The sequence below is a fragment of the Urocampus carinirostris genome, chromosome 9, assembly GCF_059441175.1.
Source record: "Urocampus carinirostris isolate Australia breed hairy pipefish chromosome 9, RoL_Ucar_1.0, whole genome shotgun sequence".
Taxonomy (NCBI): Eukaryota; Metazoa; Chordata; class Actinopteri; order Syngnathiformes; family Syngnathidae; genus Urocampus; species Urocampus carinirostris.
In genome coordinates this window covers 5,116,030-5,129,785 of record NC_142357.1, presented here as the reverse complement: position 1 = coordinate 5,129,785, position 13,756 = coordinate 5,116,030, and the positions used below count along the sequence as shown (strand labels likewise).

General features: G+C 38.0%; 1 protein-coding gene across 1 annotated transcript in view; it reads right to left on the bottom strand.

The window, feature by feature from the left end:
- Window positions 1–198: 198 nt before the first annotated feature.
- cyfip2 (cytoplasmic FMR1 interacting protein 2) overlaps window positions 199–13,756 on the bottom strand; it is a 41,125-nt gene continuing 27,567 nt past the window's right edge. Inside the window, exons 18-30 of the mRNA XM_088344308.1 lie at window positions 12,156–12,232; window positions 11,967–12,075; window positions 11,758–11,877; window positions 11,485–11,684; window positions 11,327–11,414; window positions 10,301–10,444; window positions 10,119–10,209; window positions 7,621–7,751; window positions 5,728–5,800; window positions 5,550–5,644; window positions 5,236–5,474; window positions 1,928–2,075; window positions 199–1,825 (exon numbers count right to left, since the gene is read on the bottom strand). Of these exons, the coding sequence (XP_088200434.1) occupies window positions 1,658–1,825; window positions 1,928–2,075; window positions 5,236–5,474; window positions 5,550–5,644; window positions 5,728–5,800; window positions 7,621–7,751; window positions 10,119–10,209; window positions 10,301–10,444; window positions 11,327–11,414; window positions 11,485–11,684; window positions 11,758–11,877; window positions 11,967–12,075; window positions 12,156–12,232 (1,683 nt within the window). The 3' untranslated portion in view covers window positions 199–1,657. The remainder of the gene's footprint in view (window positions 1,826–1,927; window positions 2,076–5,235; window positions 5,475–5,549; window positions 5,645–5,727; window positions 5,801–7,620; window positions 7,752–10,118; window positions 10,210–10,300; window positions 10,445–11,326; window positions 11,415–11,484; window positions 11,685–11,757; window positions 11,878–11,966; window positions 12,076–12,155; window positions 12,233–13,756) is intronic.

The window sequence follows — 13,756 nt, the reverse complement described above, 5'->3', positions numbered from 1 at the left end:
ACCAATGAACATCATGTCTAGGTTGGAAACACTTGCGACCACTGATTTTGTATTTCAAACCATAATTTGCATAATATCGATGTAAAATTTGTCATTTACAATATTGACCGGAGGCACATACACTTACTGTTTTCAATTATACAAAAACAATGTAAATATTCATTGCAAATGGGAGAAAACATAAAATCATCACACGTAAACTTTTCAGTCGTGTTTAATTTCATGGAAATACAACATTATTTCTAATCCTATGCAGGACCAGTGTTGTACATTTTTGAATCGTTTATCCATTTTCAGTGCTTCAAAACATGGCCACTTTTACAAGAACATACAGTAAACAAAAGCCTCATCATGTCACAAATGGGGCCCTTGATGACAATAAATTACACGTTCATGCTAAGGTCTCATAATTAAACCTCTTGTGCCTTCATTTTCACTAGATTAACCTGCAAACAACAGATCGAAAATTGATAAATATAACAAGATAGCAATGCAAAAGAACATTTCTTAATTACAATGAGCAAATAGGGAACCCTACTGAATAAGTGATTTGTTGTCCTTGTGGAAAAATAAGGTTTAATTTCGTATATCTTATTCGGCCTTAGGCCTAACTTAATACTGACGGTAGTCAAGAAATACATTTGAATAAATTTAAACCTTTTCTTCATTTCAGGCCTTGATTGGAACAGTGTCATCTGAACACTCCCCAAACAGGTTAATCGAGTACAACACCGTCATCATGAGGTATTTACTAAGCTGATGTAACATTCTGAAAATGCTTAATTTATATGCCCATCATTTGTATTTAGATAGATACTTTATTTATTTCTAAATAAAGTATACCATCACTGTAATCATGAACAGTATATAAAAAAGTCCAACAGGCAAACAAAAGAAAATCACTACATTTTCCAGTCAGTAGCAGACAAGTATACCAAGTAAGAGCAAATAAAAATATTCATTGTAAAACAATAACAATTACAATACCCAACACTTCACTGAATTTGATGATGGAATTTACATTGCGACTTGGATTGAACAAAAAATTAGTGTAATAGAAAATGTAACCACCTAGATAATATCATTTGATTGCGTGTTATGAGTTCGTTTTTTTTTTATAATGAATGGATGTACTGTAGATTGCTGAGAGTTTGTCATAGGCACACCAGATAATCACTCAAATGAGAATAAGCATGTTCTGGTAAGAAATGGGAAATCTGCAGTCGCACTTTTTTTATGCTGAGATTTTTTTCATCAACTTGACCTGTTATCATATATTCAATTAGTAGATAAACGTGTCAACCTTAAGCTATAACTTACATTATTATTAAACATTACTACCTGGTGTGGAAAATAAGAGGGTATGCATAAGACTGGTCCCAAGTCATGTGTGTAACAAAACAGATAAGGTAATATATGACGATATACTACCACTTCCAGTTTCACTAACTTAACCTTTCGGAGTATTCTCTGAAATTTCAGGAAGGGTAAGAGTTTAAGATGCTTTTTTTAAATTCTTTTGTTGAATTTCTGGGGCCAGTGAGCCAGGAAAAATTAAAGAAACTCACAACTGTAAGAGAGCAAAAATTGTAAATAAATAGAATCACATATATAAGAAATATGTTTTTCAGCCTGTGCTATACGTGTACATCGGTTTTTAACAAGTAGTAGCTAGGGATTGGTGTATAGGAGGCTGGAAACAACGAACATGCTCCACAGTTGAACTGTCCGTCTCTACGGCCTTCATGTACTTGTTTAGGATAGCAAATATTTCATTGTTAAGGATCTGGTACTTCCTGATGCGGTCGGCCATCTTCTTTAATGGCTGTGAAAATGAAAAAAGTTGACAATAAAAATGCAGTAATTCAACAAGAACGATTCAAAAACTGAAAATTGTGTTTTAGGCACTGCGTGACATTATACCCACCACGTTTTTGATGATTTCATCCTTGCCATCTTGCCTTTGGACTTTGAGCAGATGATAGCAGAAATCAAAGAGATCAAATCGGCGCTGCTGTCCCAACAGAACGATAACGGCGCAGCCGGCCCAGTTCAGACCATCTCCAAAGCACTGCCTAAAGTTCAAAGAAAACAAGTCATGCTGTGCTTTAGACGTGATGAGGCTGTAAAGCAGGGGTCGGAAACCTTTTTAGGAGCCTCGAGCGCAAAAAATATATTTTTTTTCTTAGAACACCATATACATATCAAGACAAAATTTAACATAAACGCCAAAACCTAAATCCTCAGGTCCATTATATTTCACTGTGTGACAGTTGATGATTTGATCAAATCCATGAAATAATAAAAAATGTCAGAGCCCTAGGTCCCATATCACCAAGTATACCCCTAAAATTATACTCCCTCTCAGCTTATTTTGAACTTTGTTGTGAATAATGGTTTCAAAACAAGATGCAAGCAGAGGTATTTCATTAAAATGTTCCAAAATACTGTGAACAATAAAGATGCAGATATATTTAGGAGAATGCCCTGTGTGTGCAGAGATCCATGCAACTATATTGCTCTTTCAATCAAATAGATCCGACAGAGGGCGCTTATCCATGGAAAACACGCATAGCAACAGCAAGCGACTAGTCGCTATACTTGATAGAATAGCCGTTTATGTCTTCCATATTATGCAAACCTATCTCATCATGTCCAAAGACACTATTAACCTTGTAATGTTGGCCATCTATGAGAAGGTCATCAACCCTGTACCAACTTCACAAAGAAATTGATTCACATTTGTCAGCTCTGATGGTCTCTTACTGCAGATGTAAAGCAGGGAAGATCCACTTTATTTTTATTTGTTTTTCCTTCTAACAGACCTTAATGAGTTTTAGATATGTCACCTCACTCTTATTTCTTGGTGCATCTAATGCTATAAAATAAAAAAAGTTTTCTTTAGGCTGTCTTTGCAGACAACTTCAAAAGTTCATAACGCATGACAGAATGAACCCATTCCAGATTTTTTTAAGGCGTGTCCAGGTTTTTATTTTATGGTAATATACCAAATTAACGTGGCAGGGAGGAGCTTCTCTTCATGCCCTGAGGCTGTTTTCTGTTGCTGTTTTCGAACCGACCCAACAGCAGCGTAAACTTCCATTTAATAAAAACAAAACACTAACTGAAGAGCGAATAACTTTGATTCCGGTTCTCATCAATCACTTTACGTTGAGTTGAACGTGAGGGTGACCACATGCCTTTATCCACTTCAAACACTTCTCCAATTTAGATATTGGCTGAGGAAAAGGGACGAACTTCACCCCTACCAATCGTTCCCGATATATCTGATTAACGTTTCAAGTGCCCCAGACACACCGTTGAACCATTTTTGACACAAAACACTGACAAATGTTTCAGGTTACAGAGCTACTTCTGGAACCAAATTAATTCGTTAGTACAGATGCTGCCCTACTTACTAACAAGAATTTGTTTCTAAGCTGCTTCAGTGCTATATTTTGTATGTTTAAGGTTTATATCAGTATGTTTAAGGCTTGTATAAGTAACCTGGATTGTTTTGTAATAAAAAGAATAAACATTTCGTAAATTGGGCAGCACGGCGGCGCAGTGGTTAGCGCTTGTGCGGCACAGTTCATGTCATGGGAACCTGTCGTGGGTTCAAATCCAGCTCCAGACTTCCTGTGCGGAGTTTGTATGTTCTCCCCGTGCTTGCGTGGGTTTCCTCCGGGCACTCCGGTTTCCTCCCACATTCCAAAAACATGCATTCCAGGTGAATTGGCCGGTCCAAATTGTCCATAGGTGTGAATGAGCGAGTGAGTTGTCTGTCCCTGTGTGCCCTGCAATTGGCTGGCAACCAATTCAGGGTGTCCCCTGCCCACTGCCCGGAGATGGCTGGGATGGGCTCCAGCCCCCCCGCGACCCTAATGAGGATAAGCGGTACGGCTGATGAGATGAGATGAGATTTTGTAAATTAATATGCTCTATAAAGATAAATAAAGTTGAGTTAAACTTACTTTTGGAAGATGGGCTTCAAGAGGTCCTCCTCCGAAAAAGTGGCCAACAAAAGCATTCCGACCATTTTCTCAACCGCATCAAGCATTCTTACTCCACTTTATTTTCAAAAGAAACGGCTCGCCACTTTTTTACACTTTACACTAACCATATTGGATGGTTGCACGAGATATTAAACAATAAAAACGTCAATGTTCTGAGCGAGCTGGAGATTCAGTACACGTAGCACTGTATGTTTACCTCTCACAGCGCCTCCACACAGATGGCAGAAAGGAGCACTACCTTAATGCCCCTCTACTCCTAAAAAGGTGCACACGATACAAAATCTAACTTATAGCAATGTCCGGATATTTTTCAACATCCCGAAAAAATTGTTCATATCTACAGTTTTACGTAAGTTGAATGGTCGTAAGTAGGGGAGCATCTGTATGTACGTAAAAGAGCTTGTATAGTATTATGTTAAAATACTTTTTTCTTATTCGGTCTTTCGCAAAATCATTGACACACAGGTAAAGAAGTGAAGACTGTTTAACCTATTAGTATGCACTGTGCAAATCTGTGTTTGATCATGAGATAAGCTCTAATGCCTTATCGTACATCACCTGTACCACTGGAAGTCTAGTGGTGAAGTGACGCAAGTAGGGGAGAGTCTGTAGAGGTACCACTGCACAAGTGTGTGGATCACATGTGATACAAAAATGAATGACGTAAATCCGCGGCCATACAATATTTTACAACGGTGATATCAATGGCAAGAAAGATAATTCAATACGATTCAATTCAAATGTATTCTTTCATCCAGACTATTAGTTAACATTTGACAAAACATCAGTACAGTGGGACTTCACTACTTCGCGGTTCCACGTTCGCGGGTTCAGAGCTTCGCGGGTCTAAAAACTAATAATAATAAAATTAAATTAAAAAAAAAAAAACATTTTTTTTTTAAAGCATTTTTGAAGGGGCGTCGCTACTTCGCAGATTTTCACTTTTCGCGGGTGGTTTTGGTCCCCATTAACCGCGATAACCGAGGGATTACTGTATTCAATTTGGCAAGTGTACCAGTAATTTATAAATCCTGATAATAAAACCTCCAGGGCAAGTCCCACTGCTGTGTAGGAACAGCAGGAATCGTCCCGATCCATAATTGCCCATAAAAAAAAACGAAAAAACAATAGTGTTCATCTTAGCACTTCAACCTGCTTTGCAAAATAATCAACTGTGTTTCTGTTCCATATTATCGTCAATGAATCAGACATTACTCACTCTGCTGTGAACTCATGAGTCCCCACTGGAATGCAATAGACAAACTGCATTGCACTCCAGAGGCGGTGGAACTCCATGCACTCATCCACATGCATAACACCATTTGTGGGGGGAGGCCCGCGCCACACCCCGTCTTGCAAGAAGCTGCGGATACGTGTCAGGATGACTTCAAACATGGAAAGGCCACAACACAAACGCTCTTTGGTCAGTAAATCTCCCTCACGTGCAATGGCAATTTGCTACAAAAAAAGATTAAACAGTCATATAACATACTAAACTTCAACTTCAAATACAGAAGTAGAGTAAAACAATACCTGAGGGGTTCCCAGCCTCTCAATCAGAGGCACAAGGTGGAGAGGGGCATACTTTGCTTCCAGCCTTTTCATCCTCACTTCCAGACGCTCTCCCTCTACATATCATAAAAACAGATTTTTAATTAAAAATAACTAAAAAATTTCACCAATTGACCTTGAAAGAGTTCTAATCCGATACCTTTGATGTATACTCTTGGCAGAATGTTTTGGAATGGTGCAGCATGAAGAAGGTCACATACTTCTTCCTGTGACTAATATTAAAAAAGTATACAAAAAAACAAATGTGAATGCAAGTGGTGCTGAAAATAATAAAAATAAATCTAGAGCATGCAAAAAAGTTATGAGGTTACGTTAATTCCGTATTCATCAAAAGTTTCAGTAGGCTGACTAATGCCTATAATTTTTACATTTTGGGAGTTTCCACAATAAGAACGTTATTTAAAGACACTTTTTGAGGATGTCTGTATCACTGTCAAATTGGCAGTTAAAAAACTAACATAGCTTGAGGGTTATAGAGAGCTGCCAGACATTGAAAATCGTATTTCAGAATGCCTAGACAATGTTATAAATTTGGGAAAAAAAATCTTAGTGGCATCTAAGAGAGCAACTTTTAGGTTAAAATGGTTATTACACAATGTTATCACTTTAAAAATAAATGCATGCAACAAATAAGTGATCATTAATGACTAAGAGCATAATGAGTAAATATGTGCATTCAACACGGTCATTTTCTCTACATTAGCCTAGTAAACTACAAAACATTCTTAGTATTTGGTATCTCTAGTAAAACAAGAACGCTCAACAACAAGTTGGGAACTTCTCCTTTATCTCAAACGTTATTCAGAGCGCTAAAATGTTTGTAATGCCAACAAGACTTTTGACTAAGACTGGCTCCCTGTCAATTTGAGATGCGACTTAAAGGTTATTTTAAAAACATACAAATGTTTGCATGAACTTTCCCCCCGTATCGTTCGTATTTGTTTGCGCCTTCTGTTCCTGCTCAGAGGCTCTGCTTGGAAAATGCTGGTCTACTAATTTTTCCAAAAGCCAAGAAAAAATCTGCAGGCTCGACAATGGTCTCCATTCAGGCCTTGGTGCTGTGGAGTGCTTTGTTCCAACCTCAGGGGAAGTGTGTAATCAAAATTTGAGACACACTTAGATTCTATAGCTTATGAGTGATGTCGACTTCATAATATTGTTTTTATTATCCTTCTTGGTGGCTAAGGCTAAGAAAAATAAGAGCCTTGAGGTTTCAGTTGCATGCGTTCTGAGCAATCGGCACCTAGACCTGATGCCTGCCATCAACTGGAACCTGTGCTGCATCAGCCACGATTTTGAGACAAGAAGCTTGTCATTTCTGTTAATTGGACGAAGGATGATAATAAAATGTATTTATATTTAGTATTATATTAACTGTTATTGTTCATTTCTCTGCAATTATGACATGAAAAGTGGTCTAACAATGGAAGCAGAACACATGCATCTACATATAAAATGTGTGTAAAATTTCATATGCACATACAGGCTATACTTTAAAAGGTTAGTATTTAAAGAAAGTATAAACGTGCTTCACATACAAAAATCATGCAGCTCAAATTAGAGTAAATAGTATTGAAACAACACTTTCCCAAAATACAATTATATACATGAATAAAAAGCACAGAGTCTTGTATACATGTATTGATTGTCGATAAATTTCATATTGTAATGTTACATTTTTTCTAAAAATTATATACAAAACTATTTCATGCAAACACAGAAATGAAAGGAGAAAAACTGCATGCCAACACAAAATGAAAATAAGCAAGAAGTTATCTCAATGTTATTCAGAAAGCAATGAACAAAACCCATGTCCTTACCACCTGCGGTTGATTCCAGCGTGTAATGAAAAATAGAATGATAGTTTCATGATTAAACTCAATCTAGCACTCAGAATTGGGCCTTGAAAAATCTGTCTACATGTTAGAGTTGATTACAAGAAAATAGACTGCTCTAAACCCGGCAAAACACATTCACAAACCAGGCTTAAATTAACACAATCTAATATGGCAGTGGAGGGCAGTGGTCTTACCAGAGCTTGTTCGATGAGCAGGCAAAAAAGGATGGCGTTGCCCACCTCCCTTAAACTCTGGAAGACATCTGTCTTCAGCTCAGCATACTCAATAATATCTTTAAGCTGATGGTGGAAGAACTCCAAGATCCCTTGTATAAAAAAAGCATGGAAATCTTACTTTTTGTTTGACGAAAGGAATAAAAAATAATGTAACATTTCCTTAGCAACACTCAAAAACAAACTAGTTATCATAAACATTTCAGAGGAATAAGATTGCTTAAAAAGAGGGGCAAACACCAGGCACTTGAAACAAGATTACCAACGGTATCAAATGTGTACAAGTTGTAGTAAAGAACATCGGTTATCAAAGGCAGTGAATCTTAAAGGGACACTGTATTATTTGACCACTAGATGACGCTGCATTGTTTACTGCTACTTAAAACAAGTGCTAAAAAGCAACAAGGAAGCATATAAACTATGGAGACTCAAAGTGACCAAACCCCACAATTTTTTATGTGTTTGCCCAGCCTTTCATATTGTTTTGTTTTTTTGGGGTACCTGTAGCAGGAACATAGGGGATAATTATGATAGTGAGGCTCATGTTATGTAAATGTAATGCAAATTGATCAACCTATAAGAGTTTAAAAACTTACATTTTTGGAAAAGTTCATGTATTTTTGCTTATTATCTCAATCTAAATTGGTTTCTCTTAAAAAATATTTTAATGGCAATAACCAAATGATGACGTTCGTTTTCTGAAAAATATAACTTTAAAAACAAATCATGTGTGTACCTAAAAAGTTATTGATGTATAATATTTAATTCAAGCATATAATTTATTTTAAAAAGATATATTCTTATCTGGGGATCAAATCCAGCTACCAGCTTTCCTGTGTGGCGTTTGCATGTTCTCCCCGTGCTTGCTTGCGCTTCCTCTGGGAACTCCCGATTTCCTCCCGCATTCCAAAAAACCCCCATGCATTTCAGGTAAATTGGCCGTCCAAATTGTCCCTACGTGTGAATGGACGTGTAAGTTGTCTGTCCTTGTGTGCCCTGCGACTGGCTGGCAAATAGTTTAGAGTGCCCCCTGGCCACTGCCCACGGACAGCTGAGATGGGATCCAGCACCCCCGCAACCCTACTGAGGATAAGCAGTGCAGAGAATAGATGGATGTAAATTCCCATCTGCAAATATTATTTTTGTAGCAAAATAGGCAAAAGAATAATTAAATATAATTTGTCTCATTATAAAAAAAAACATGTTTTTTATATTAATTGATATAATTCCTAAAATAAGTTATAAAATACATTTTCGACAAAAATATGACTACTATACTATTTTACTAACCTAAAAGGCTTGAGCAGGTTTGGGGTACTTGTCTGAAAAAGTATAAAATGAGGTTTTTGAGGAAAAAAAAGAGAACCACTCATCTAAGGTTTATCAAATCCTTCTCATAGCTGTCAGATGTCCAATATGAATCTAATGTGGATTTGCAGATCTAGGCAATATGTTAGAATGTGGTTAGAAGCTGTATATAATTGAAATACGCCCGCACCCCCAACCTCCCCAAAAACCTGACTGATTTTTAGAGCTATCTGCAAAACATGTCAAAAAAAAAGACTTGGTCTTTAAGGTCAGTAAATGTTTCTTGTCTGGATAACGAATAGGAATCTCTACAGTATTTTGACGGAAGAGGGACTGAGTCACTAATAGCAAAAATGTGCATAGAAAGGATGGTCATAGACTTCCATCCATTTTCTGCATCGCCTATCCCAACTAGGGCTGCGGGGTGCTGGATTCCATCCACAGTCACCTTCGGGCTGAACTGGTGACCAGCCAGTCGCAGGGCATACAGAGACAGACAACACGATAGTTAATACCGGGGGGCAATTTAAACCTGCCAATTAACCTGCCATGCATGTTTCTCGAATGTGGGAGGAAACTCTTAACGGAGAGGCGAGGCACGTGAATGGAATTGAAGCCTGGACCTCTCCACCGTCGGGCTGGCATACTAACCACCCGGTCATTGACTTACAAAACGCAATTAAAAACTGTCCAAAATACAAGCCTTTAATTTAAAAAAAAAAAAACAGATAGAATGGTTCAGAATGAAAATAAACAAGAGTACTTAAAACTACATGATTATTTTAGGATCATCTGCTCAAGATGAAAAAAGAAATCCTTGTTTATCCGCCAAATAATGTGGTCCTTTTTAAGAATTGTTTTCAGATTTGGAACCTATTTTTCAAGTAAAATTAAAAAAATAAATAAATGTGACAAATGAACGTTAATGGCAATTATAAACAATATGGTAAGTATATTTTTCATCAAAATATCTTTTTTGGGGGGAAAATAAAACAGAAAAACTATCCGCCAGTGGAAAAAGAATATTTTACCTAAAACCATGAATATTTTACCTGTACTTCACATTTTCCCTTAATTTTCTAAATCTTTTTGCAGTGTGATTAAGATTAATATAATTATTCCCCTCATTTGTAATAAATACAAATTCGCACCTGGGGAGCCATATTCATGGCGGGGTAGGCGGCATATTTTAGGCATGACTTCGATAAGAGTTTTTACATACTGCAGAATGGTTCCCTGTAACTGAAATGACACAAAGATGAACATCAAAACCATGTTAAAATTCAGTTTAAAAAAGTGTGGAGGTGCAAGTCGAGTGTAAAACGATGTCTACCAAGCTCTTGACAATTTTGAGCAACTCTTCCATCACGACAGCAATGCCTTGGTATCCGAGAAGACGACAAATAGTCTTGAAGTGAGGAGGGCCAACAAAATTTCTGTAGGAACTGTATATGTGAGAGTAGGCAATGTTCAGAGGCTAGGAAAAAAAAAGGAGACAAAATATGAGTCAGGAAATTATACAGTCCCCTTCAAAATACTGTATTTTCTGGACTATACTTGGAAATGCTTAGAAATGTATACGATTAGAAATCAGTCGATAAATTTCATACTTTTTAGCAATGGTAAGAGCACCAAATCTTAACCACCAGGTCGCCAGGAACATGGATGGTTATTCACATTTGTAAAACATCGAATGAAATCGGAATCGAACCCGGATCACAGCAGTGACAACCATTAGAACATTAGGGATACAGACGACACATGAAAGGGCATAAGGGGTTATCACATTATTAGAGAGAATGATGTTTCACTTCTCAGCTCAACCATAGCATTGTAAGTGATAAAAGTTGAACATGACCGAAAACAATTGAATTACTAGCAACTATGCCTTTCTCATTATTCAGTTCAGAATCTTGTGCACTTGACAAAATTCTCATGGTCCAGCCCAATAATAACATCAACAATTTGGTACCGTGACTAAGAAAGATGTGATAATGAGATAAGAACTAATGCCTTTTCAGGTGTCATCTGGATTCCTAGTTTTCTCCTAGATAGGATCTGATGTACGTCAAGCCGCGACCTAGGTTTTATCATGTATGCAATTGTGATCAGTGATATATTTTGACTGATGAATGTGCTAGTACTGTACCTTTTTCATTTTTGTGCAACCCTAGCCCTTACAGTAGTTTAAATCCTATGCCTTGTAGTCCAATATGCATTATCTATAGAAAATAATGACCGTAGACGATTTATTTATGTAATAATATAATCCGGTGCATCTTATAGTGCGGGAAATACAGTATCCGGTTAAAAGTTGTGGTGAAAATAAGTTAAAAAAAATTGTAAGATTCTAGCCTACCTTGGACCCATACAGGTAATAAGGCTGTACATTGGCCGGCTTGTCTCTTTGAGGCTCTTGTGTGAAAGGTATAGCTGTGCGTACGAATCTGAAAATAAAAAACAATCAAATAATACACTCTTTAAAGAACAACAAAGTATCTCTGACCACAGACAGACCTATTTGTAGATCCGTTGTAGCAATAATTCGGGAGGAAATCGAAATTGAGCTCCCAAAAGACGTGAAGTGTGATTCGGCCGTAAGGAGCTGAGACGTTGTGATTGGCCTCACGGAACATAGCGTCAAAGCTGTCCAATGTCATGTGCTTGGAAAGAAGCCGGTGGGTGAGTCTGTTGATCTCCAAAAGCCACTCCAACTCCTAACCAAGGGCCACAGAGAAGGTTGCTTTTGAAATCTGAATTGAAAACTAAACCACCAAACGCGACCTTTACCACAATCGATGTCAGATCCTCGCTTTCAAAGCGGCTGATGGCATGGTCCAAAGACTTATACATAGCAGCGGAGATCCTCTGCGTGATGAGACGGTTCAAGTCAATGGAGCGGCCCAGAAGCTGCAGCACACAAGGGGGGAGGTAAGAGTTCAGAAATTGAAATAAAGTAACTCCATACAGTAGTTACATGATAGTGTTGCCTTCAATACCTGCACATGTCTTTGTTTGAGCAAGGTTTCATAGCGGTTTGAAGGAGGGTAGGGAATTATCACTCCGTAGTTCTTACACTCTGCACGGAAGCGCTTATCCAGCAGGACACTGTGAAGCAAACTTGCTAAGAGATGCATGATATTGTCCCAGAAACACACCATCTTTTATGCCCAAGAACTAGTTCTTACCTTCCAGCCATTGCTTTATAGTAGGCAAATATTTGATCAGCCAACTTGTAGACAAATTGATCAAAACAAAGGTTGACCTGTGAAGTAAGGGCAAACACTATTATTTATTTCAATAAACATCATATAAGGGGGGTTACAATCTTGGGGTAAGAAACCAAGATAAGCTAAGCCTTTGTGCTGTCTGCCCCTTTTTTCCATTTTAATTTTATTGTAAAATTGTGGATTGTGAATTGTTGTATCATTGGATCTCGATTACACGTGGGCAAACCACGGCCCAAGAGCCACATGCAGCCCCTTAGCCTTTTTAAATCGGCCTGCTAAATGATAAAAACATGATAACATCCATCCATCATCTGTACCACTTATCCTAGTAGGGCCGCAAGGGTGCTGGGGCCCATCCCAGCCATCTTCAGGCAGTGGGCAGGGGACACCCTGAACCGGTCGCCAGCCAGTCGCAGGGCACACAGAGACAGACAATTCACTTGCTCATTCACACCTAGGGAACAACTTGTACCGGCCAATTAACCTGTCATGCATGTCTTTGGAATGTGGGAGGAGACCAGAGTGCCCGGAGGAAACCCACGCAAGCACAGGGAGAACATGCAAACTCCACACGGGGAGAATGCGGTAACTGGACTTGAACCCTTAACCATCTTTATCACGTGTGTCAAACTCCCAGCCCGCGGGCCACATCTGGCCCGCCGTCTAATCATATCCGACCCGCAAGACCATTTTACATTATTGTTATTAATGGCCCGTCAATATGAATAACGCCGTCTCATCTCTGGACAACATATTCTGACGTTTTCGTCACTGTATCTATTCCTTCATATATGACGTATACTATACTATATACCAGGGGTCGGGAACATATGGCTCGCGAGCCATATATGGCTCTTTCTAAGAGTACCTATGGCTCAGAGACAAATTTAATTGCATGCAAATTTTCTCCATCCCATTCAAAACTTGAGCCTTAAATCCAGTTCAGATACACGCAAAGCCTAACCAAAGCTGAACTATAAAGCAGTACTTTTCAGAATATATAGGTCACGTTTTCACTACGATTTACAGTCAGGGTGACACACAAAAAAAAAACTCGTTTTGGCTGTACAACGCTAAAGAATCCTCCACATAAAAGCTAACTATATAATCTGTGTTCATTGGTCAGATACTTTTTGATGAATTCACAGAACAAATTGTAAATACGCCAAAACACCGTAAGAGAACTTAAAGTTATTTGATTGGGTGAGTGGGAGGGATGGGTGGAGCTATGCAAAAAGTGTAAGCACTCCCTCCCATCTCTCGTCCAACTCCGTCTGCGCCAAAGGTAAGCACATCAGGCTCCCTGTTCTCAGAATGTTGTGACTTTTTTACAAAATAATTTGTGTAGCATTTCCATATTTCTACTTTTGACAGGAGATATATTAAGGAGAGCAAAATCTTTTGGGACATTTAAGTTTTTTCTAATATATACATTGACATAGGAGCAAAGGAATTTTAATGATATTTTAATGTTAAGTTGTTTAAGTTACGTTTTAAGTTTTATAATTAAACAATATAGTTTTATTTACAGCTAAATAATAAATACTGTATAAATGATT